Source organism: Orycteropus afer, unplaced genomic scaffold, assembly GCF_000298275.1.
Source record: "Orycteropus afer afer isolate SDZICR_OR568_19922 unplaced genomic scaffold, OryAfe1.0 scaffold00096, whole genome shotgun sequence".
Taxonomy (NCBI): Eukaryota; Metazoa; Chordata; class Mammalia; order Tubulidentata; family Orycteropodidae; genus Orycteropus; species Orycteropus afer.
In genome coordinates, this window is record NW_006921683.1 from 1,213,959 (window position 1) to 1,241,202 (window position 27,244).

Genomic DNA, 27,244 nt, shown 5'->3' on the forward strand with positions numbered 1-27,244 from the left:
AGGTAGATAGATTCTTTTGAATTCTTTATTATGTCTTTCTATTGGGTGGGGAAGGGAAAGAAAAGAAAAACTAATTAAGGGTGTTGGATGAGAAGAAAGATGAGTAAAAATAGAAGAAGACAAGGAAGAGGGGAAAATAAATTAAAAGGAAGAAAAAGTGTAAAAAGGAGAATAAAAGTGAAAGATCTTATAGTCTTAGGAAGCCTGGGGTACAGTTATGGTCAACCAGCAGCAGTGACAGCAGGGGGCTATGAAACTATTCCTGGGAAATTTGCCCACAGAGGAGGCAAGATCCTGGTGAGCATGAGCACCTCCAACTGAGGAGGCTGCAGTGATACCCATCTTGCATTCAGTGGGAGGAAACCCTGTCAGTGACACAGGCTTAGGGAAGCAGAGCTGCAGAGACTAGCTCTGTAGCTTGGGGCATGGTGCAATGTGTGGCTGAGCTGCTGGTGTGAGGAAGTGGTCTGATGAACCAGGTGGGTGTGGGCCACTGGTGGCCATCCTAGCCACCAGATTGTTTGGCGAGGGAAAGGGCTCATCCTTTGTCACGAGAAGGTGTGGTTGGGAAAGTAAAGAACAGACTTCTGCAGTCACAATTCATTGGCATGGGCCCAATGCACTTCTGAACATTTGCAACTGATCGTCCAGCCCCTGCCCAGATTCTATCAGGTGGTAGGCCACCCAGAGTCCATCATTTCCAACTGCCACCTCAGAGACTTTCCCTTTCACGTGAGCTCTCAACACAAACAACTAATTTCACTAGTAATGACTTGTTTCATCTCCCTTCACTAGCTCTCTTCTTGCTCTGTGGTCACATTTGCCACTGGAAATCTCACCCATTTCCTTGCAGTTTCTTCTTCAATATCCAGTGCATATTCTACTCACCTTTTTTCCCCTCTAGATCTGTCCATGCTGTACCTCTGTCCCAGTGTGGATTCGATGAAGTTTGTTTTTTCTTGCCTGTGTATGATGCATTCTTTGTCTCAAAATGGCTACAATTTGTTGGGCCCCAGCTTCTTCTCTGTCCCAGTCACCTTCACTCCATCAACACTCAATCTAATTCTTTATTCTCTCATTTGATGCTCAGAGTTCCAGGATTATTATCTGTATCTGTTTCACCAAATTTTTCTTTGTCTTTCTTATAGAGGGATTGTGTGGAGTATGTCAACAGAACACCATTTTACCTCTGTCTCTTGCTTTTTCACACTTTAAAGAGGTCATTTCCAATAAATTTGGCCAATGCAATACATCATTTGGTTTCTCGATGGCTGCTTACGTGGGCATTGATTGTGGATCCACATAAAAGAAAATCCTTGAGAACTTCAATTGTTTTTTTGTTTATCCTGATGTTTCTTATTGGTCCATTTGTGAGGGTTTTTGTTTTCTTTATATTTATTTTAAGGTAGAATCCATAATAAAGGCTTTTACCTTCATCAGTAAGTGCTTGAAGTCTGTTTTGCTTTCAGCAAGCAAGGTTGTGTCATCTGCATACTGCAGATTGTTAATGAGTCTTTTTCCAAAGCTGATGCCACTTTCTTCTTCATATAGTCCAGCTTCTTGGATTATTTGCTCAGCATACAGACTGAATACATTTGGTAAAAGATACAATCTTGATGCACATTTGTCCTGCTTTTAAACCATGCAGCATTCCCTTGTTCTGTTCAAGCAACCACTTCTTGGTCTATGTACATATTCCATGTAAGCACAATTAACTCCTCTGGAATTCCCATTCTTCACAATGTTATCCATAATTTGGCATGATCCAGTAGAATGCCTTTGCATAGTCAAGAAAACACAGGTAAACAGCTCCCTGGTATTCTTTGCTCTCAGCCTAGATCCATTTGACATCAGTAATGCCCCATTACATCAGTAATGACCATAATGTCCTTTGTTCTACCTCCCCTTCTGAATCGAGCTTTAATTTCTGGTAGTTCCCTGCTGATGTACTGCTGTAATCATTTTTTAATTATCTTCAGCAAAATTTTACTTACAATTGAAATTAATTATAATGTTCAATAATTTCCACATTCCATTGGATCAGTTTCTTTGCAATAGACATGTATTTGAATTTTTGCAGCCAGTTGTTCAGATGGTTGTCTTCCACATTGCTTGACATAGACAAGTGACTGCTTCCAGCATTGCATCTGTTTGTGGAAATACTTTAATTGGCATTCCATTGATTCCTGGAACCTTGTTTTTGCCAATTCCTTCAGTGCAGCTTAGACTTTTTCCTTCAGTATGATCATCTTGATCATATACTACCTCCTGAAATGGTTGAACCTTCACCAATTCTTTTGGTATTCTGTGTATCCATTCCATCTTCTTTTGATGCGTCCTTCATTATTCAAATATTTGCTCATAGAATCCTTCATTATTTCAATTTGGGGCTTGACTTTTTCTCCAGTTCCTTCAGCTAGAAAAATACTTAATGTGTTCTTACCTTTTGGTTTCTTTACACCAGACCTTTGCACATTTCAGTATAATACTTTATCTTCTTGAGTCAACCTCTGAAATCTTCTGTTCACCTGTTTTACTTCATTTTTTCCTTTTGTTTTAACTATTCCATGTTAAAGAGCAAATATCAGACTTTCTTTTGATATCCACTTTGGTCTTTTTTTCTTTTTTCCTGCCTTTTGTTTCTGAACCCAATTTTAGGTTTAAATATAACCTTAGGTGAATTAAATCCAACCTTGCCAATTACAAAGTATATGACCTTGGACAAGTTATTTAACTTCTCTGACGTTTAATGTTCATCGCCCATTAAATGGGGCTAGTAACATTGACGATAATGTGATTGTGAGAATGATAGGAGACCACATTTATAGTACTCCTAACACAGTTCATGACAACAGTGCAAACAGAGCTATCCTTCTTTGTAAAATTATAAGGAAAGGAAGATGTTCAGCATACTAAAGCTTTTAATATTATATCCTCTATGATATTGATATTTGTTCATTTTCACATTTCAAATAGAAAAAATATATCTATTCATTGACTATAAGTTAAAACAGAGAAGTAGTCACTTTACTCTCTCATGATGATTAGGATCATGTATCGTCTTTCGGGGTTTCTTTCTTCAATGTTGCCTTAATATTAAATACTCTATGGTATTATTAATAAAATTTATAAATTTTATTTATACAAAACATTTTGACATAGTTATTATATGTGCAAATAGGAAATAAATTAGTTCTCCAATATTTCAAATTGGTACATAAAATTCCATAACTTCTTGTATCAGTTGTACCCAAACTCTGAATGAAGCTATGGAGTTATTCTAAGGTGTTCACTAATCTACGTGTGTACCAATCATGCAGTATTGATAGAGAAAATAATATGACTCTCAAATACGTTCTATATGTTGTTAAACACTGTGATGATCAGTTGAATACATTTTGTTCAATTGATCATCATAAAATCACTGTCTTAGGTTTGCTTAGTAAATAGAACCAGTAAGATATATAGAGATAGAGATTTATTTTCAGGAATTGGCTCATATGGTAATGCTGTTGTTGTTGCTATGTGCCGTCAAATCAGACCTGACTCATAATGGCCCCTCCTTGGGTTTCCAAGGCAGTGTCACTGCGGAAGTAGATTGCCCCATCTTCCTTCCAAGGAGTGGCTGGTGGGTTTGAACTGCCAGCCTTCTGGTATAGGGCCTAACAAATTCAAACTCTGTAGGTCAGAGGACAGGTTGGAGATTCCTACAGTCTTATCAGGTAGGTGACAGGGAGAATTCTGGCAAGATGTCTATTTTTAGATTATAGGCAGAATACCCTTTTGGTTCAGAGGCCTTCACCTAGGGTGGGTGACCTGCCTTAGGTAAGATCAACTGATTATATCACATGTATCTACTTCATTTAAAGCATCTAGGATAGTGTATGGCCCAACAACTGGGCACAGCCTAGCCAAGTTAACACATAGCCATACTGGTTTCACAGTATTATCATTTTATATTTTTCTAAGTCATGAGTATCTAAATGAATCATAATTGTCATATAGGGGTACATAAGATTTATTGGATGAGAAGACTGGAAAGATTAAAAATCCCTCCTTTAACTTTTTAAGTGTTTACTTCTGGATTTACAATGTGGATTTTGGTTCTTTTTGTTTTGTTTTGTTTCCTTCTCAGCATGTAGTCAAACACTATGTCCTTGCCATGTATTCAGGTAACAAATGGGTGATCACATAACATTTTAAGTGACCTTGAATTTAAATTGCATTGTTTTCTCAGCCAATTCCCAGCTGTTTATGGGTAGTAATAAGAACAGAAAATAATTCCATTGATAACTTTATTTAAAAAATATTTTGTAATATCAGATCATTGTTGCCATGGCCTTTGATACAAAAATGTTACCTTCTCTCTTTTAGATGGGAATGTGGTGGAGCCTGACATGTCTGCGGGGTTTTGCCCAGATCACAAGGCAGCCATGGTTTTGTTCCTTGACAGGGTCTATGGGATTGAGGTTCAAGATTTCCTCCTCCATCTTCTTGAGGTTGGCTTTCTGCCAGATCTGCGGGCTGCTGCCTCTTTAGATACGGTAATGATTTTAACAATTGACTTCCTTAGTTTTTGACTCTTGAGGCTATGGCTTCATAGTTATTCATTCATTCTTTCATTCATTCATCAGCATACATTTATTGAGTACCTACTATGTTTTCAGACAAGTATTAGGAAACAGAGAGAGAGAGAAAACAGACTATGACCTTAAGAATTCACTAAATATTGGGGGAAATAGAGTATAATAAGAATTCTAATAATGGTAGACAAAAAGAAGTCCATATAACCCTAATTTGGGAAGTCACAGCAATTCCTATTAACCTATGTTTAATGTGAATTTGAGGAGCTCTGGTAGCATAGTGGCTAAGTCACTTGCCTGCTAACCAGACGGCTGGCGGTTCAAACCCACCAGCCACTCCTCGGAAGGAAGGTTGGGCAATCCTACTTCCGTAGTGATACTGCCTCGAAAACCCAAGGAGGGGTCGCTATGAGTCGGGGCCGACTCGACGGCACATAACAACAACAACAACAACAATGTGAATTTGATCTAAACAATTATACTTCTCAATGAAAGTAGTTAAATTATTAAGAGGGTTGAATGGGCATTATTGAATCATACTAATTATGTTATCCTAGTGCCTTTATTTGCTAAGGGGTAAAAAAAAAAAAAAAAAACTCCCGTTGAGTCGATTCTGACTCATAGCAACTCATCCTTGGGTTTCCGAGGCAGTGTCTCTAGGGAAGTAGATTGCCCAGTCTTCCTTCCGAGGAGTGACTGGTAGATTTGAACCACCAACCTTCTGGTTATCAGTTAAATGCCTAAGGCACTATGCCACCAGAGCCCCCTGCTAAGGGACAGATAGTTTAAAATCTATCCTCTATATTGAGTGACTCACATAGATGATCTTCTGTCATCAGTGTAAATATCCAGCTTTCTAAATCATTGTAAATTGATGTGAAGTTCCAAATGTTATTCTAGTAGTTACCATAATATATAATTTTCTTTCCAATTAAATGGGTCTTTTGATGTTAGGGAAATCAGATTTTGAGTTGAAAATATTCCTTTCATGGAATAAATGAGAGCAAAATTATGAAAATGAAGCTAAAATTTCTTTTTTTTTTTTTTTTTGGTTTTGCACACTTATATGAAATTCTTAACCTAAATTAGCTTACATGATAATACGATAATAGTAATATAGTAAATCTTTGATTATTGATTCTGATGAACATGAAGCAAACATATAAATAATATAAATAAATAGAATTCATAAAGAATTTTTGATTATGAAATCTATTATGACAAATGAATTTTCTTCTCCATCCTCCCCCACCAAAGAAAAGTACTCAAACTCTAATATCACTAGTTTCTTCACCTTTCATTGATTCTAACATTGATATTTTATTTTAGAAATTGAACCCATGGGCATTTAAAGAGATAGATATAATTTCATTCATTTTATCTGTAGATGAAAAATTGAAAGTTGATAGTATTTAGGAGTAAACGATCATATGAACTGCATTTAAAGGTAAGACTGGGGAATGCATTTTCATTTTTCATATTTTTTGCCATTTTCTCCATAGGTAGTGAAATTACATGTTAATCTGTTGATCTCATTGAAAACTATTGGCTGCCAAACACAAATAACTTTCTGCTCTCTATTCCTTTTGTAGGCTGCTTTGAGTGCTACAGACATGGCTTTGGCCCTCAATCGGTACCTGTGCACAGCCGTCTTGCCTCTCTTAACGAGATGTGCTCCCCTCTTTGCTGGCACAGAGCACCACGCTTCCCTCATTGACTCTTTACTTCACACTGTGTACAGACTTTCTAAGGGCTGCTCACTTACCAAAGCTCAACGGGATTCCATAGAAGTGTGTTTACTCTCCATTTGTGGGTAAGTGGGCATCTCACTCAATGCCAAGTTTCTTCTTCTTTAAGAAAGAGAAATTACTCTGAGATCTTTGACAAATTTTTATGAAGTTTAGAGACAATTTCTGTTCAAAAATTAATTTGTTGGATTTCTTATATGTTAGGTGGTCCTATGCACTTAAGTGTGGGTCTTTCAGACCTCTTTGTCTTTGTTACATTAAAGAGGAGTCCTTTAGGCCTTTGTAGGGTATCTAACACTGGTTACACTGTTTGACTCAGTATAGTATGCTATTCTGGATGTTGGTGGTAAGAGTATTTCTGTGAAGAATCTCTGGGCATGTTAATGTATGATTATATATTATATTAATTATAATTATATTTACATTTTATAATATATATTTTATAAAAATATATATTATAAAATTATATAAATAAAATATATTATAAAAATATAAAAATATTTTATAATATAATTATATATAATTATAATTATATTAATATATTCTCCCTTTTAGACTGTGTGTGATGATGTTTAATTTCTTTTCCAGAAGAGGAAATAAAAAGGAAGTTGTTAAATGTAAAATAAAGTATAATTTTATCATTAATGTTAATATTACTGAATTACTTATGTGTGGCTGTGATTAAGGTTGAATGAGTCCTCCAGTCTGGAAAACCAGCACCCCATTGGCCCCTCCTATTGAAGCATAGTTGTTTTGAAAGAAATTAAGTGTTACTTCCTGGTTACCTGCTTCCTGTTTCTGGGAGCATGGTTCAACTAATAGTGGTTTAGGATCTTGGCTAATCAAGTAAAATGTTGGCCTAGTGCTTTACAGAAGTAGGAGCAACAGTGCCTCTTGATTGAGCTGAAATGGTAATTGGCTTGGAGAGGTGGTACTAGAAATTTCTAAAAGCTGGCTACAAGTCAAACCAACCCAAATTAGGTGCTGATGCCCTATCTTCTGCTCTAGAAAGTTAGATTCATTCTGTTTTAAGTCTACCTGCACAAATGTATTAGTTTTCTTAGATACAGATGATCTCCCAAGCTAGAGAAGGATTGAAAGAACAAATGTGGCAAGTGTGTATTAGTCTCTGTGTGTGTACAGGTGTACATTTTTATTTCAGGACAAGGGCTGAGGAGGCTTATGCAAAAAGACAGACTTTGAATACATAATAGGTCTGTGTTTCATATAAGCAGACTTCTCCATAGACAGTACAGTCTGTCTACTTAAATGAATAATGGAAAACTAGCTTCAAATGTATGAAATAATTCCTTATAGTTATTTTATTCTTTGGTTAAAAGACATGCTTATTTAATTATTTTAGTAAATAAAATGTGTAAATAGCAAGTTTTAGTTTCATACAACAGGTTATATGTTTTAGAACAAATATTGTCCAACAAATGTGGTCCTAAACTTTGAACCTCATTTTCCAAAGAAATAATTAGGCAGAGAAAGGAGTATAAAAATCCTAAGTGTGCGGGAGAGAAACAGAGCATGGATTCTTGACTAAAACAGATTGTGTTTGAGCTCCTAACATTAGTAATACAAGGCATTTGACTGCTAACCAAAAGGCGGACAGTTCAAACCCACCAGCCACTCCTTGGAAGGAAGCCTGGGCAATCTACTTCCATAGAGATACTGCCTTGGAAACACAAGGAGGGGTCGCTATGAGTCAGAATTGACTCAATGGCAGTGATACTGGTTTTTCCTTAATGCTAAGGGTCTGGAAAATGAAAGTAATAATTATCTATATTATAGGGCTTTTTTATTGACAAGTATGAATTGGTGGCTGTCATTTTGTTATGTGTTTTTTCATGGTGTCCCTGGTTTCTTTCTTCCATATTATTTTCTGTGCTGAGCTCATTATGTTTATGAATCATATTATCATTTCCTTTGTTGCTGTTGTTTTAGTACTTGCTGAATATTTGTGCTTGTCCTCTTTTTTATTGTGATGTGGAGGTTTATCATTTTTCTTTGAGATTACCCTGTGATTTATAATTTTCTCCCCAAGATTAGAACAGTCCATTCTATCTTGCAACTCTCTTGATTTCCTCACCATTTAGAAGTTCTGTAAGTACTGAGTATTTTCCCTCTTTTTGTTTGTAGTTGTCTTCACTTGCCAGTTGATGTCTCTGGTTCCCGGTTTACAATCTTGTAAGCTTATTTTACTTTGAATATGTCCATAGCTGTGAGTTTTGGGTTATGTCATCTTGTGTATTAATGGTCCATTGTCGTTTGCTATTTTTGGTTCTCTGTTCAAAGGACTCCTTTTAGTGTCTCTGGTGAGGTTGATGTGGTTTTAACAAATTCCCTTAGTTTCTGCTTATCTGGAAATCTCCTAATTTCACTATCATATTTGAGGGACAATTTTGCTGGGTATATAATTCTTGGTTGAAAATTTTTCTCTTTCAGAGTTTTATATATACCATCCCATTACCTTCTCACTTGCATGGTTTCTGCTGAGAAATCAGAGCTTATTCTTACTGGTTGTCCTTTGTACGTAACTTTTTGTTTTTTCCATGCTGCTTTCAGGATGTGTTTGATGATGATATATCTTGGTGACTTTCTTTTGGGGTCTATCCTGTTTGGGGTTTGTTGGGCTTCCTGAATGGATATATTTTCCTCTTTCATCATATCAGAAAAGTTCTCCTCCAACAAATCCTGGGCAATTCTCTCAGTGGTTTTATTTTCATCTTCCTGTTCTAGAATTGCAGTGACACATAGGTTATACTTTTGATGGTATTCCACATGAACCTTAGGCTTTCTTCATTTTGTTTTGATCTTTTTTTCTGATTGATCCCTTTCCCAAGAAGTATTCAGGTATTTGTCTTCAATTTCATTAATTCTGTCTTCCATTGCATCAGTTCTACTCCTTTTGCCTTTCCAATGTGTTATCTAATTTTGACAATTTAGTATTAATCTTCTGGATTTCTATCTGTAGATTTAGAATAATTTCTAATTTTTCATTTATTTTGTCATTTTGTTATTGTATTTTCTTGCAAAATTCTTCTAGGGTTTATTCTGTGTTTTCCTTGGTCTGTCTCTCAGTCCTTTGAAGCTACTTAAATATAATTCTTTTGAATTCCTTATCAGAAAGTTCCAATGCTGCTTCTTCCTCAGGGATGTGTTTTGGGTCTGTATCCTGCTCCCTTGTTTCTACCACTTAATCTTGCTTCTTTTTGTGGGCTGTGATGATCAGTTGTCTCCAAAACATCATGGTGTTGTTGTATTTAGATCTCTGTTAACTGTTTGTGAAGAGTAGCCATGGATGAGTCAGTCTCTTCTTGGTGGTTGTTTATCGTTGGCCCATTGGTGAAGAAGGAAGTGGTGGCTCTCACTCAGTAAGTGAAGCTACAGAGGTGTGGGCATAGATGTGTTGTATGGGGACAGTTACTGTTTTCCACTCAGTTAGACAAAAATAACAATTGAATAACCACCAAAGTCTAAAAGCAAATGGACAAAAAATACCCCATGTAATCACACAGGAATAGTAACCAAAGAAAGAAAAAAGGGAAAAAGAAAGAAAGAAAAACCCTGCAATATCCGGGGAGAGGGCAATAAGGGACAAAAGGTGGAAGGAGAATGATGAAGAAAAAAATGAGTAAAATATGAAAAGAAAACAAGGAATGGTGTTAACCATGAGAAAGAAAAAAAAAAAATGCAACTAGGTACAGGAAAAAGAAAAAAAAAAAAGCTGAAAACTAGAACCTGGGAGGGGGAGAATAAAGAATAATAGTAAAAAGAACAAAAGTAATAATAATAATAGTTTGAAAACAGACAAAAATAAACAAACTACAAAACATAAAAAAAAAAAAAAAATTGGGGCAGTGTGGGGCATGACACCCAGGCTCTGTCCGAGCACACGGACTGGGATGGAATTCCTGCCAGCCCAGATAGTGGGTGGGAGTGAAGGATAGCTGCATATCGTTCACCAAGAGGGTGTGGGGTATAAGAGTAACAAGGAGAATGTTGCATCTTTCCAGTCGTCCGGGTCCAAAATGTCCTTGGGGTTCTCAGCAAGTGGAGCCTGTTCTTAAGTCCCTGGAATCTGGGAGAATGCTGTCACTTTAAATATCCAAAATGGTCAAGCCGCTCGTAAACATTCAAAATGGCTGGGCCCTCTGGACAGACAAAAGTCCACAGCTCAACCCACCTTCCTCTTCACTGCTTCCCCTTTTGTTCCCCAGCCACCAGAGCAGTCCTGCATGCAGTCCCTGTCTATCAGGGCCGATTTTTAGGTTAATTCTTATGTCCTACCACCACTTGGCAATATTCAAGCTGTCTGTGCCATCAGGATCGCTGCCAGACCACAGCTCTGTATGTCTCCTTTTTTGGTGTTTTCATTAAAATTCTACTGCTAGTTGGAGTTTAGTCCACTTCTGTATCCTTTCCTTCAAGGCTCAGGTGTCCAGGATTATCTTCTGTATCTGTGTTACTTGGTTCCCCTTTTCTTTGTTGAAGAGGGTCTGTGCAGTCTTTCTGCCTATTCCGCCATCTTACCAAAGCTGCCACTTTTAGGGCTTTTTTAAATAGTAAATGAGGTAAAGTGCTGAGCAGTTTCTGACAGTGTAGCTGTTCACTGTGGGTCAGTTTCTTTTCTTTCATCCTGTGGGAAAATTAAGGAGCTCTGGTGGTATAATGCCTAAAGTATATGACTGCTAACCAGAAGGTTGGCAGTTCAAACCTACCAGCCACTCCGCAGAAGGAAGATTGGGCAATCTACTTCCATAAAGATTTACTGCCTTGGAAACCCAAAGCACTTTGAGTTGTAATCAATTCAATGGCAGTGAGTTGTTTGGTTTTATTCTAGCAAAATTATCGTCCCAGCCTTTATTTGTATGTTTATTTATTTCCATTCTTTCTGCACCTAAACACGCTCTTCTCTCTGCTTCTGATCTAGTCACTGAAGACCACTGCTCACTCATTGGAGTAAGGAGAGAAACATTTCCTAGAGTTAATAAAGGGAGGTCTCAGCAAATGATATAGTATGCAGTTGAGAGTGCTTAGGAAGGAAAGAAGCTAAAGAGAGATAACTTTTATAGAAGATGGGGGGGGGTCTTCAGCTCTGGAAGACAGAGATGAGTTGGACAACATAGCCTTTTCTAAAATTATGTCAGTAGTTCATCTTTGTATGAGTAACACTTGAAGAAAGGTATATCATCTGAAGAGAGAGATAGGCATAGGTTATTGGCTGATATAATTGAGTCTAATGAATTATCAGGAGCTCTGGTGGCATAGTGCCTAAGGCATTTGACTGCTAACCAGAAGGCTGGTTGTTCAATCCCACCAGCCACTCCTCAGAAGGAAGGTTGGGCAATCTGCTTCCATAGTGACACCACCTTGGAAACCCAAGGAGGGGTCACTATGGGTCAGATCCGACTAGACAGCAGTGGGTCTACTTAGTTTAGACATATTTCCTTTCTTTTTTAAAAATGGCATTGTTCCAACAGCCAATTGAGACCTTCAATGATGCAGCATTTACTCAGAAGATTCGTTTTTGATGTCCCATTACTAAATGAACATGCAAAGATGCCTCTGAAGGTAAGTGCAGCAAGTGTTCCTAGTTGTGTGATTGCTAGTTACTCTGCCTTGTTTCCTGCTATAACATGTGGACTTCTTAGATACATCATGCTTAATCACTGATGTTTGACATTTTCTTCCAGTTATTAAATAGATACGTTATAGAAATATGCACATTTGCTTAAAATAAACACATAATAAAATAGTGTGGAAATTCTAGGATTGATTTCCAGTGGATCACAAGGGAAGGATAGGCCAAGACATTCTAAAGGCTGGAAAAGTAAAATATGATAACAACTTCAAAGGATAGTTGAGTTTAGGAAACATATTTTCTAAGTTGATAATTAATGAAAGCTTCCAAATTTCATCTTATACAGTTAAGGATAAAAACTCTTTCTGTATATGTAGTTACAGTTTGTCACAGAGTATTTAGAAAAGCCCCTGACTGCTCTGTGCTTCAAGGCTGTATGGTAAAGTAATGGACTTGTTACAGGACCACTCTGCAGGCCATCCAGTTGATGTTATTTTTTCCTCTGTCCCCACCCCCAATAACAGAACTATAGAAAACAGATTGGTATATAAGTTAATCTATTGTTTGAGCTCTGTTAAACTGAGAATCTATAGATATTTAACAAAAATGATCTCTCTATGAAAATAGGTTTTTGTTTGATAAAGCAAGAGAAACCAATGAACTTTGTAAATTAAATAAAATCTTTGTTTAAAATCCCATTTTTGTAGTTTTCACTACTTAAGATAGCCCTTGTTATGCAAAATTGTCTTTATATAAAATATAAATATACCTGAAAAAGATGTAGTACCAGTGTCTTATCTTTATGCAATGATACTTTTATATTATAGATATTTTCACATAAATATATATGGGGGGTAGGGAATGGGTGATGTGTGTGTGTACGTGTTGGTGTGTATGGGTTTTGTAACTGAGATGGAGACCAGACTAGAAAAAAAATTACAACAATAAGAGATTTTAGCTCTAATAACAGTCATCTTTATTAAGAGATTCCCAAAATATTATATTTGATTCATAAATATCAATTTATTAATTTTGTAAATAATTGTGACTATATGCTAGTTTATAGCTTTAGAATAAATGAACAGAAGAGCTACCAAATAATTGAAAGATTCCATCCTTGTCCTTAAACTTCCAGTTTAGTCCTGACAGATAAGATTACATAAGTGAAACTGTAAGATGCAACATACACATTACAACAAGGTACCCAGAGCCACCACAGAAATGTAGTTAAATGGATAATTCCAGTATAGCAGTTTTGAAGTTCATTTAGAAAGGCATATTTTCAGGCAAGTCACAAAGTGTGATGGTTAAGGATAAGCAGAGAGGGAATAAAAATATTCACAGATGTTTATTTCTCTTAGAGTATACATTTTAGGTAATTACCTACAGGTAATTTAGTTATTTGTACTTGATTATCACTTAGAGCTAACTGGATATCAATCTTGTCACTTTATTATTGTAAGGATTCATAAAATCATAAGTATGTACAGAGATGTTCATCCCATCATTGTTCAAAGTTGTCAAAATGTAGAAAGAATCTAAATATCCATCAACAGATGAATGGATAAACAAATGTGGTATATCGAAATAATGGAATATTACTCTGCCATAAAGGGAATTGAAGTCTTGATACACACCACAACATAAAAGAACTTTGACAACATTATGATGAGTGAAATAAGTCAGTCACAAATGGACAAATATTGTATAAGACCACTTAATATGAAATATCTAGACTATACAAGTATACAGAGACCAAAGCTTAGTACTGCTTATTAGGAGGGAAAGAAGGAAGGGGAAATTTTGCTTAAAGGTAGTGAGTTTCTGTAAATGGTGGTGGAATAATTTGGAAATGGATAGCAGTAATGGTTGCACAGCATGATGAATGTAACCAATATTACTGAATTATGCATGTAAACATGTTGAATGGCAAATATTATATATATATATATATATATATGTGTGTGTGTGTGTGTGTGTATTTATATATGTGTGTGTATATATATGTATATATATATGTACACATACATATGTATAGATACATACATATACATCACAATAGCACAAAAAATTGTGATTAAGTAAAATAAAAATTGAATTGAAAATTAAGAGAACAAAAAAAAAAGCATGAGTGAATGATAGTAATTTAAAAGTAGAACTATAGAATACAGAGGTAATCAAACCACCTCATAAAGAACACTTTTCAAGATAGAGTTACTAGTAGAATTGGTCACTTTGGTCTTCATATTGTTTTCAGTATTTAATTTTAAAGAGATAGTGTATGAGGCAACAATTGGAATTCTTCCAAAGCAATTCATATGTGATTTAGAAGTGTCACTTATATTGACTTTACTACATGGCATTAGAATACCATATGGAAGAAAATGAAAAAAAAATATATTTTCTATACAGTTCAATGCTTTTATAATTGCTTTCCCATGAAGCTGCTGACAAATCATTTTGAAAGATGCTGGAAATATTACTGCCTGCCAGGAGGGTGGGGAAACTTTGGTGCTGCATCAGAAGAAGAACTTCATTTATCAAGAAAATTGTTCTGGGGCATTTTTGATGCTCTGTCTCAAAAGGTAATTTGATGTTTTATGGATTTATTTTATTGATAATAATAAGCTGTAGGTTCTTGATTAGATAGTTGCCGTAGAGAAATAATATCTCTTAATCAAAACTAACATAGCTTTATGTTTTGTATTTTGACAACCTAATAACAAATGCAGAGAATGCAATTTACTTCAATTTTTCATAATCACGGTGGTAGCATATTCCTTGTGATCATTACACTCTTTCTGAATTATTAATGACCAGGTTTTTCTGGAAATTAAGCATATGGCTTGGTAAGTTTCTTGTGCAGTTTATTTGGAATTAATGCCTCCCTAGTCACTACGCTACTTACAAAGACTGAAGAAATCTTTAAAAATTTAAAAATATAAAATCTTTTGAAATTAAAAATTCCAGTGTGCTTATTGACTTCTCTTTTTGTGCTTTATGGAGAGTTAAGGACCTCTGCCAGTGTTGCTTTATGTATGCAACATTCCCTTATAGATGTCCTATTTACAATGAATGTTTTATTCTTTTTTTTCTCAGATTGGAGAATAGTTATCTCTGAGAAAATCAGAACATTCATTGCATGTTCTTGCTTAAATTTTTCATCAGAATACGTTTGGACTCCCAGACAGACATTATTAGATGATTTGAATAGTAACCAGAAGCTTGTTACATACCCAGGGAGAATTTATGTAGGGTTAAATTTGGTAGTTACATCTTGTTGTTTTGTCTCACTGAATTGCCTTTGTTAAATGAGAGTCCTTTTGAAATAATACAGGACATTTTTTAGAATTATTTACAACATTAATTTATAATTGAATACTTAAAGTGAGATAACTTAACCATTATTTTCATTTTTAAAAATCTAGAAATACAAATTTAACTAATTATGTGATTAATGTATACATACTCCCCATAAATTTTTATTGTGTACATTTTCTATCAAATTCTTTTTCTGTAATGCATTATAAATCAGTAAAAAATTTCTCACTCTTTGGAATGTTATCTTTTATGTATTTTGTGTGTATAGGCATTATAATGTGGTAACCAATAATTTATAACTAACTGGAAGGAATATAATCTTCATTGCCTGACATAATAATTATGTTCTTAAAATATGTTACACACTTAGAATATTCGTACTTACTTAAAATATTGAAGAATAAAGTTTTGGGAAGGGCATAGAGTTTACTTTTCTACTGCTGCAACTGCAGTATGTATAACTTCCGCTTCTCTTATGTGTGATGAGATTTCAAGCTTTATGTTTCATTTGCTAGAAAAGGATCTGTAGTGAGTTGAGATGGCTCACAGTAATTCAGATTTTCTCCTGACAACATTGAACTAGCCACAGTTTTTGATGGTCTACATTTCTTTCCAGAAATATGAACAAGAACTTTTCAAACTGGCTCTGCCTTGCTTGAGTGCAGTTGCGGGAGCTTTGCCTCCAGACTACATGGAGTCAAATTATGTCAGTATGGTGGAAAAACAGTCATCAATGGATTCTGAAGGGAACTTTAACCCACAACCTGTTGATACCTCAAAGTATGGACTCTTTCTATTGCAGCAGATTTTTATTGTAAATGATGTGTGAAGTCTGAAATTGAATAAGGTACTAAAGTGAACTTTCTCTAATCCATGCCCCCTTTGAATTGGTATCCTTTTAATAAGAGTCTCTTTACTTTATAAAATAATAGTAATAATGTTTATACTAAAATCAGAAATAGACAAGAATGTACCTTCTAGGATACTCTTAACATGATTAGGATTCTTAGCATATAACAGCAACGATATAAATCTATAATCATGAGAATCAAAGAACTCTATCAGTTATATTGAAAATGTGCCCTAAATATTTATTAATAATTACAACTAACCTCTGTGTAGCATCTTTTACCCCAGTTGATCGTAGCATGCACTACAGAGCTGTTTGTAGAAGCTGTAGGGAATCTCTTCACTCATCACTGTATCTCAGCAAGGCCTAGGACTTAGCAGCTGGGGTTCAGCATCATAAAACACAGCATGGGATTAAAAGGAATACCAAATGAGAATATTTGTAGGAAATTTAAAATGCAGTTTCAACAACCTTAACCAAAGATAAAACATTATTTAACATTATGAAACCTTTCACATGTGCTTAGTTGTATAAATTGTGCTTAACAATAGGATGTTTGGGTGTTCAGATGCTTGAAATCTCAGCATTATTGTTTTTGTTTTTGTTTTATAACTGTCTTCAAGTAGGACCATGGTTTCCCATTTGCAAGGAAAGCTGCCTCTTCATGCCACATTATCTTATTGATTTCATGGTGACTCAACAAGATTAGTTTTAGCAAGGCAGTCACTTGGTAGTTATTGCCCACCACATCAGAATGTGCTTTGCAGTTCAACTTTGAGGCTTCTGGGCGGTCCCCCAGCTGGTTTAGCTTCCATAAGCAGATCCAAATTTCAACCTAAGTGGTATGCCATTACTTTGATAATGCCTTAAATATGCATGTTTGATATTTGATGACAGTCCTATGAGAAAGACTCTACCCCCACAGTATTTGGTTTATGTGATCCTTTGTATCTCTTTCAAAGTAAGTAAACCAAAATATCATATGTTGACATTCATACATGGGTAAGTTTCCAGTTGCTAATATAGAACATAACCCAGAGTTATGAAATAACATCTGAATGATGTCATGAAGTGGATGTTGGTCAATTAATTACAGCAAATAAGTGATGGATATGTATACTAATACCTAGACTTGACATCTGCGGGGCTTCTCAATAGATGTACACTTACATAGTGGAATGAAATAATTTCTCAATCTTTGTGATTTTTATGTATTTGCTTCTTAAATATGTGTGTTGTCATGAAGTTCAATTAGTGAATGATGTCTTTGCTAGGGAAAGAAACACAGTAAGCCAGGTCTTTGTATTAGATTTGATTTAGAATCTTATTCTCAAGGTTAATTGCTTTAATAAGTTGTGTTCATTAATACATGGAATTGTAGGTATATGCAATGGAATGGAATTCTATATATACACATACACACACACACACACACACACATGCATACATACATATAAAACAAATCAAACCCACTGCCATCAAGTCTATTCAACTCATAATGACCCCTTCTTGGGTCATTATGAGTTGAATTGACTAGATTACCCAGTCTTCCTTCTGAGGAGTGGCTGGTGGGTTTGGGTTTGAACCTCCAGCCTTCTGGTTAGCAGTCAAATGCCTTAAGCACTATGCCACCAGAGCTTATATATATATATAAGCTATATATAAACAATTGTATATATACATCTATGTGCCTATCTATATTTCTGTTTTCCATCTATAGATATATTTGATAGCTCCCAGGTCTTGCATTTACCATCAGACTTGGTTATCAAATGAACATATTCAACATGTGCTCAAGGAATTAAGTATTTAAACATGAAAAGAGCTGAGAATAAATTTTATCAAAATTATCAACTATGAGTTGATTAATTACTTTTCACTATATTAGATATTAAGGTGCTCTGGTTGTGCAGTGCCTAAGGCATTTGACTGCTAACCAAAAGGTTGGTCATTTAAACCCACCAGCTGCTCCACAGAAGGAAGGTAGGGCAATCTACTTTGGTGAAGACTGCCTTGGAAACCCAACAGGGATTGCTATGAATCAAAATCAACTCAATCGCAGTAGGTTTGGTTTATTGTTTTTTTTTTATAGTGGATATTGAGGAGCTCTGGTGGTGTAGTGGTTAAGAAATTTGGTTGCTAACCAAAAGGTTGGTGGTTCGAACCCACTAATAACTCTGTGGAAGAAAGATGAAGCTGTCCGCTTCCATAAAGATTTACAGCCTTGGAAACCCAATGGGGGTCACTATGAGTCAAAATCGACTCTATGGCAGTGAATTTAGTTTTGTTTTTTACAGTGGATATTGGTGACATTTACAGTGTTATGTACACCATTACTATTTAAAATCATTGATACATTAGTTGGATGAAGTTTGTTAAAAATTTCAATAAGTTTTAAAAGTAGATTGGATTTCAGCAACTTTTTTCATTTTTATTGCAGAAGAGAAAACTGAAAAGAGAACGTAACTTGAAAGAAATAATTCGGGAGAGAATGTATCTCTAAGTTTGTTGAGTCTAACCATATCTTGATTTATTTGGGGAGGATGTAATATATTGCACTCACCTTGTAATATGTTTTAATATTTTATCTTTATACCATATCTAGCTTTATTATATATTATTTATTATGTTGTTAACACATAATAAAGTATGAATCAATATATGATGAGCAGATAAAATACTAACTGCTTGGTTTTTTTATGTTGTTCCTAAAATATGAAGCAAATAACACTTTGTTAAAACTATTTTAACAGTCACGCATTAAATATGATCTAAATAATATATCTTATGATAAGATGTAGGAGCTCTGGTAGTGTAGTGCCTAAGGCACTTGACTGCTAACCAGAAGACTGGCAGTTCAAACCCACCAGCCACTCCTTGGAAGGAAGGTTGGGCAATCTACTTCCGTAGTGATACTGCCTCAGAAACCCAAGGAGGGGTCGCTATGAGTCAGTTCCGACTCGAGGACAAACAACAACAAAAACAACAACATGATAAGATGTGGGTAAATTATTATTATGATTTTCTATAAGTTCTGTGAAAATCAAGCTTTTTTTCTTTATTCTTCTTGTAGTATTACAATTCCTGAAAAGTTGGAATACTTCATTAACAAATATGCAGAGCACTCTCATGACAAGTGGTCGATGGATAAGGTAAAAGACAGAGTCTTGCTTTCTGAGTTAGCATTATTGTCCTTCATGATGGGTTACTGTACACATATTCTAACAATGACAATATTCTACTTTAGAGTAAAAGCATTTTTTCAGGAAAGAACGTTTGATTACAATTTGCTAGTATAATTTTTAGCAAGTTCTGCCACTAACACAAGGATGATAAACATATGAATAGGATATTTGTGTCATAAAAAAACCACAATTTTAGTATTTCAAAACATCATTAATTAAATAATAAATATTATTTCTAAACAAATGCAGTTTGGGGGAGTGAAAATAAGTCACTTAGAGCTTTAAGAGGTGTTGTTGACTCATACGTAAACCTTGGATTTATGTGTAATTTTATAAAATTACACATAGAAAATCTTTTTAAAAAAACTTTCAATCAGGGTTCTATTCTTCTATAGTATTTGTTACTAACAAGTCCCTAAAAGTAGATTATATTGGCCTGTTTTTTTTGTGTGTTTTCAGGAAAAACAACCTAAAAAAGTTGACTAAAGCAGTAGCAATATATGACACAATTCCTAAATATCATGAGAGTTTATAAAAGAGACGTCATGTTGAGGATTCACATTTAAATTGATTCTAGTTTAGAAGATGATTAAAATTATTTAGAAGATGATTAAAATAGGTTTTGCAGAGTTGAAATAGTGTGATGATTAAGTGAAAATCAAAAAGCAAAGTTCTAAAAGATACTTACGTAGCAACGCTGTATTCTCATGCTAGTTTTCATATTCACCCTCAGTCCATGCACTGGATAACCAGGCTCTTATCCCCACTAAGAAACCCTCTTTTTCTTTTTAATTATCATGACTCTTTGTTCAGTAATTGATTTAATCAGGAAACCAACAAGGATCAGTTGTATGTTTTATGTATTAAGTACTGAGCTGATAGAAGTAGTGATGGAGGAGAATTTTACTGGAGAGTAGTCCTGAGTTATTCCCATCTGGCTAACCAGATTCCACAAGCAAATATTATAGGGAAACATTGATATATACAGATGGGCAAAGTAATATGGAACAAACAGCATCCAAATTGGTGACCCCATGCCAAACGCTGCCTGGTCCTGCTCCATCCTTTTGATCAGTTGGAGATTGGTCTGTTGTGATCCATAGGATTTTCACTGGCTGATTTTTGAAAGTAGATCACCAGACCTTTCTTCATAGTCTGCCTTTGACTGGCTGCACCACTGAACCCAGTTCAGTCTCATTGCAACATGTAAGCCTCCAATGACAGACATGTCATGGCTTTGCATTAAATGTATTGGCTGGGAATGAATTCCAGGTTTCCAGTATGGAAGGTGAACATTTTATCACTGAAACCCCACTGCCCCCAGAACAAACATGCTGAGATATAATAGGATATATAAATGAGCAAAACAGGGAGCCTTATTCAGGGGTGCTTCTAAGATACATATTCCTGTTTTCCTGTTTAAAACAAGTATTTCCCATAACTGGGTGTCCCAAGATGTGGCAGAATAAGTAAAGGGTCTTGACATCATTTTAACTTCTTAGCAGTATGCTTATTGTCACAATCACAGAGCTTGGTCTGTTGAAGGAAGATTAATCTTTGCATTAAAAGATTTGTTTCAAATGATTACTCAAAACAGCATTGACTAGAATGGAAATCTTTATATTGACTTATGCTAGATAAAATGCAAGCTTCAATACTTGTTTTGGTTCATTTCATGCTTATTTTATCAAACATAATTAAGCATATGCATATCTATACTCTAATACATGCAATACGATTTTTTTTTTAGTTGGCAAATGGATGGATTTATGGAGAAGTATATTCAGACTCTTCTAAGGTTCAGCCTTTAATGAAACCATATAAACTACTATCTGAAAAGGTAAAGGTTTTGTTTTTTTCAAGTTTATATAGTTTTTTTTTTAATGTTTTCCTTTTGTAAAAATGTTTTATTATATATTTTCTTACAAAAATGTCTATTTTATATTTACTATTTTTACTTCTGTTTAAAAGTTCAACTTTTTTTCTTATATTTCCTGATTTTCCCTCCATTCCCATTTTCTGTCAGTATTTTATTGGTATTCTCTTCTCTGTGTAATATTTTTCTGTTAATTTTCAATTCCTAATTCTTCACTATATTTTTAAGAACTTTAGAACATAGTCTTACATGTTAAAGAGTTTCCTAATGAGGATAATGAAGTACTATTTCAATATCTGGTGGTGTAGTGCCTAAGGCATTTGACTGCTAACCAGAAGGCTGGAGGTTCAAACCCACCAGTCATTCCTCAGAAGGAAGATTGGGCAATCTACTTCTGTAGTGACACCACCTCAGAAACCCAAGGATGGATCGCTATGGGTCGGACCCAACTTTATGGCAATGAGTTTGAGTTTATTATTCGCAAGTTTTCATGTACTTACTTCTCTGGGGGGAAACGAATACCTTGGTAAGTGAAGTGAAAAGGATTTTGCTAGCTAGATGCTTAGGAGGAAAAGTTATTTCTTTTTTTATTGAGTTTGTAGAAAAGTGTGTACACATTTATCACAGAATCTGTCATTTTTTCCTAATTGTGTTTTCCTTTCCAATTTCTATGTAAGCTGTTAGGAATGGGAAACTAAAAGAGTTTATTCTACATGCTCTAGTAATATAGGCAAAGCAGATTTCAACTCACACTTTGCTTTTCAGAATTCTTACTCTTTCCCTCCACCTTTTTCTTGAAACTAAAAAATGCCAGTTGAATTATTTAAAAGTGAAAGAATCTATTTCTGAACAAAGTATTAAATATATTTTAAATTTTAATTTAGGATCATAATATTCCATTTTCTTTCTTTTTCCTCTAGGAAAAAGAAATTTATCGCTGGCCAATCAAAGAGTCTTTAAAAACTATGCTGGCTTGGGGCTGGAGAATTGAAAGAACCCGGGAGGGAGACAGCATGGCTCTTTATAACCGGACTCGTCGTATTTCTCAGACAAGCCAAGTAAGACTCACTGTGATGAATCCACTCTTTTGTTATCTTTAAAGTAATTTTAATCTTTTAATTAATTGCCAGGTTTTTCAAAACAAACAAATTGAAAATTCTGAAGACTATCATAACATGTAGAACTGAACTGAAAAAAATGATGTTGCTTTTTCTTTCATTATGAATGACGTTACATTATGATGTCTAAAGGAATTGAGTGTACATATCAGCTCTTACGTCCCTGGCTAGCATATGAAGGAGTAACTGATTATAAATTCCTGGAGTTTTAGGAACAAAGGCTGCAAAACTTGTTCATAAGTTACAGTTAATGTCATTTGTATAGCTTTCTTCTCATTTCCAATAAGAACTAAATGTTGGTTCTTAGGGAGCAGTGGAATGCTCAGACAGTAATGATACCAATCTAGAACCTGGGTGGGTGTTCCACATGAGTGGGCTTTGGCCTGTCCAGTTACAAAGGGAAGATACACAGCTAGGAGACATAGCAAAAACTCTGGGCATATGTTCTCGGTGGGCCATGGCAAAGCAGTTCAGTTAACATTGTGCAATTCTGACTATGGTGCTTCAGTGCTCAAAGTTAGAAGAGTAAGGGAGACCCTCAACCAGGAGAAACCAAGGTTCAAGATGGGAACCAAATACCAGTTATAAATATTTAGTTATGAGGTTACCGGAGCTGCTTGCCTTTTGACACATCCGTTTCTCCTGGGAGCTAAACATGTCAATATCCCTTTTGTTTTGATTACTTAGTGCAGCTCTAACAGAAAAATAACACAAATGGGGTGGCTTTAACAAATAGGAGTTTATTCTCTTACAGTTTTGGAGACTAGAAGTCCAAGTTCAAAGTGCCAAGCTCTAAGGGCTGGGTAAAAGCCCCTCGACCTTGGGCTTCAACTCTGCCTCTTGCTCCCAGCCCACTGAAGCTGGAGGGATCTCTTCACTCAGGCAGCTGCTGGCTACTGAGGCTGACAAACCCAAGGTGAACAAGTAAAAAGGCACAGTTCTGACTTACCAAACCACATGGGCCATAGATTCAAGTCCATTAAGAGTCTTAAGATTGGCAGACAACATGGCAAACTGCCAAATAACAACTTGGCTACATGCAGGATTCAAGTGTGCCAAAAGCTGCAGACCTTTGTCAACCCTTCTCCTTATATACTGGAATCAGACCACATCCCTAACTGCTCCAGTAGATTCCGCCATTGAGGTGTTACCAATCTCACCATGGTGAATAACTACATCCAGCTGCCCAGACACTCAAAACCAGGCCCAGCCAAGCTGGCACACAAGTTAACTACCACACCTTTTCTTACATCTCAGCCCATGAATTTATCTTACACAAAACATCGTGTTTACTATCACTATTTATGCAGATAAACGTTTTGAAGCAAAAAACAAAGGTACTAAAAGTATATGCTTCACATGGCTCATATTTAAATATAGATCTCAATGAAATTTTGATTTGGGCATATTTTACATTAAATTTCTCTTACCTAAGTATCATGATGGAGCTTTGGTGGCATAGGGGCTAAGGCTTTTGACTGCTAACCAGACAGCTGGTGGTTCAAATCCACCAGCCACTCCTCAGAAGGAAGGTTGGGCAATCTACTCCCATAGTGATACTGCCTCGGAAACCTAAGGAGGGGTTGCTATGAGTCAGATCCAACTCGATGGCAGTAAGTTTGGTTTGGTAAGTATCATGTAGGAGGACACTGTAGAAGCATATTTTCCTGGATACTGTATTTTTATGCAAATGACTTTCCTCTTTGGTTGATCAACTGCTTGTTCTCCTTGGGAAGGATTTTTGTAAATGCTACTATGCCAATTTTATTTTTTTACGTGTTGCTTAGAAAAAAAAATAACACATTTATAAAAATACCTCATAGAAGTAGGGAGCCATTGGCAAACAAATTTAAAAGGCACATATTACTTATGTAAAAATACATTAAACACATTCCTAACTAGATTAAATTTGTTTTAATCCATTTTGACAAGTATTAAGCAGAAACTGCATACTAGGCAATAGAAATACAAAGGTTAAATCTAGTTGTAATCTTCATGACTCAGAAATAGCTGTTAGAGAAAATCAAATTAAACCTACTACAACATAATGAAATAGTGTTAAATTAATGGTCCATACAAGGTACTACAGACATCAGAAAAATGAGAGATTTTTTTTTTTTTTTTTTTTTTTACCAGAAAGATAGGTAGTAAAAACCCTTGTAGCTCAGTGGTTAAATCACTTGGCTACTAACCAGAAGGTTGGCCATTTGAACTCACCAACCACGCTGAGGGTGAAAGATGAGACAGTCTGCTTCTATAAAGATTCACAGCCTTGGAAATCATAGGGGCAGTTCTACTCTTTCTTATAGGGTTGCAATGAGTCAGAATCAACTCAATAGAAATAGGTTTGGTTGGTTTGGTTAAGGTAAGTAGGACATAAGGTCATTTTCATATAATGGAGGTGACATTAAGCTTTGCCATGGTACATAAGGTAGATTTTCCTTTTGCTCTTAACAGCAAAAATTATATGCTCTATTTAAAATTGCATAGTTGCATATATTTCCCCCTCCTTTCATTGTATATTAACCCCTCAATAGACGTATTCACTGACACCCACAAAATCACCTGAAATCTTACCAGTGTTTAGAATCATACATGTGAGTTGTGATATACGTGCTAAAATTACCTATGATATTTCAAACTATTAGGTGGCAGTATTTAGGCAGAGACAATGTGTATAGGTTAAGAGTTTGAGCACTGGAATCAGGCCTAAGCAGTTGCTGTCAAGTCATTTTTGACTCACAGAGACCTCATGTGTGTGAAAGTGAAAGTGTGTTCAATGTTTCGAAAGACTGATTTTTTTGATGTACATTGCCGTGCCTTTCTTCTTAGATACGTCTGGTTGGTCTTGAACCTCCAATATTTCCATTAGCAACTGAGCTGTATTAACATTTTGCACCACCCATGGACTCCTTGGGTTTAAATCCTGGGACCATCACTTTCTAGAAATAGCTTTATGCATGTTATTTGATCTCTTTTTGATCTTAAATGTACACTCTGGTTATTGCTTTTATTATTTAAATATATATATTTTTGAATAACAGATGGTATTTCATTTATGGTAAATAAAAGAATGTATTTGTATTTGTAGCACTTTGACCTGTAAGCAGTAATTTACAAAAGAATATATCTGTCAGCATGAGGAATGAGGAGAAAAACCCAACAAATGCCAAAAATTTACAATCCTTGTCATTCTTTCATCCAAATATTCTTTAAGTATAAACCAAAATTATTTGATATGTTAAGACATAATTCTGTATCTAAGTTACTAATCTTACAGTATTCTTAAATATTATTTTAATAAAACATATCCACATCCCACAGTAAGCAAACTTGTTAATTTCTTTTTTTCTCCCCATTGCTGATTTCCCATGTGGTAGTAAAGATTTTTCCATTATGTTATTGATAACCTCTTTTGACTGAATTCAGGAGCAATTTTTATGGCATCAGTTACAGTAAGGAACATAATGGATGAATTGATACCACTTGTTGAATTGATTCTGGAGCCTGTTGTACTCAGCTTCCGTCCACTGGGCTCATCACTGTCCTCTAGGGGCAGGAGTAGTCTATAGCTACGTCTGCAAGATCTAGCACAACCTGCCTAGGTTGAAATCCTGGCCTTGCCACTGAGTAGCTAGCTCTATCTATAAGTATAAGAAAACTGGATAATCTCTCTAAGCCTCAGTTTTTTTCATCTTGAAAATGAAGCTGATGAGAGTATCTACATTGAAAGATCATTGTGAAGATAAGTGTTGTAATACTTACAAATTATTTCAAAGTGTGAGTGGCATACATTTCATTCAGTAAATGTTAGTCATAGTTAATATCATTATTATTTTTATCTTGATCATAACATAACATGGAGCTGGCTCAGGACCAGGCAGTGTTTCATTCTGCTGTGCATAGGGTCACTATGAGTCAGAGATAACTCGACAGCACCTAACAACAACAACAACGTGGGGAAAAGGAAGGGTTTTCATATCTACTTCTTAAAAAGCAACCGTTGAAAACCCTTTAGAGCACAGTTTTACTCTGACACACGTGGGTTGCCATGAGTTGGAGTCAACTTGACAGCAACTGGTTTAAATGGATTGACGTTGGCTGTGCATTCTTGATGGTGATCACTAAAGTCAGCATGAAAGAAAGACATGCCTTACAATATCAGACACATTCTAGGTTCTCTATGATTATTTATTTTCTCCAAATTATAATTACTTATCCTCTACCTTTTTAAAAATATCACAAATGTAGGACAAAAAGTATTTAAACAAATGTAAAACAAACTTATAATCTGGGAGTGTGAGGGGAATAAGAATGAAACTTTCAAGAAAGCATATCCCATCTAGAACTAAAATACAGACTAGTAGAGAGTAATGATTAATTTCTGACTTCAATAAATATATGTTCCAGGCTTTATTCAAAGTTCTTCAGATAGATCAATGAACAAAATCTACAAATGTTTCTGCTCTTATTGAGCTTATATTCTAATGGGAGAAGGAAACAGTAGATATAATCAGTAAATTATATAAGATGTTAGAATATGATAAACACCATGGGGAAAAACATACCAAGGAAAGGCAGATTATGGGTGTAGTGTTCAGCATACCAGGTACAGTTTTAGATAAGGTTGACAATGTAGATGCTATTGAGAAGATGAATTGCATAAGCCTGGAAGAGGTGAGGGAGTGTGACCTGGTATGTTGAGGAATATCAAGGAAGCTGTGAGGGTGGAGAAGGATCAGAGTCCTAGACAGGTCACAGGGCCCAGACCAGGTAGGGCACTGAAGATCAGTTTAAAGACTTCAGTAAGGGCTTTAGAGAAAATTAGTTTCAAGACTTATTTCTGCTGATTACTATTTATATGACTTAATGCCTAAGGGAGCTCTGGTAGCATAGTGGCTAAGACACTTGCCTGCTAACCAGACGGCTAGCGGTTCAAACCCACCAGCCACTCCTCGGAAGGAAGGTTGGGC

The 27,244-nt window shown here is 35.5% G+C and overlaps 1 protein-coding gene across 1 annotated transcript in view; it reads left to right on the top strand.

The window, feature by feature from the left end:
• RYR2 (ryanodine receptor 2) overlaps positions 1 to 27,244 on the top strand; it is a 1,099,979-nt gene that overhangs the window by 795,861 nt on the left and 276,874 nt on the right. Inside the window, exons 49-56 of the mRNA XM_007942720.1 lie at positions 4,375 to 4,544; positions 6,176 to 6,396; positions 11,821 to 11,911; positions 14,366 to 14,506; positions 15,859 to 16,022; positions 19,166 to 19,244; positions 21,028 to 21,117; positions 22,074 to 22,211. Of these exons, the coding sequence (XP_007940911.1) occupies positions 4,375 to 4,544; positions 6,176 to 6,396; positions 11,821 to 11,911; positions 14,366 to 14,506; positions 15,859 to 16,022; positions 19,166 to 19,244; positions 21,028 to 21,117; positions 22,074 to 22,211 (1,094 nt within the window). The remainder of the gene's footprint in view (positions 1 to 4,374; positions 4,545 to 6,175; positions 6,397 to 11,820; positions 11,912 to 14,365; positions 14,507 to 15,858; positions 16,023 to 19,165; positions 19,245 to 21,027; positions 21,118 to 22,073; positions 22,212 to 27,244) is intronic.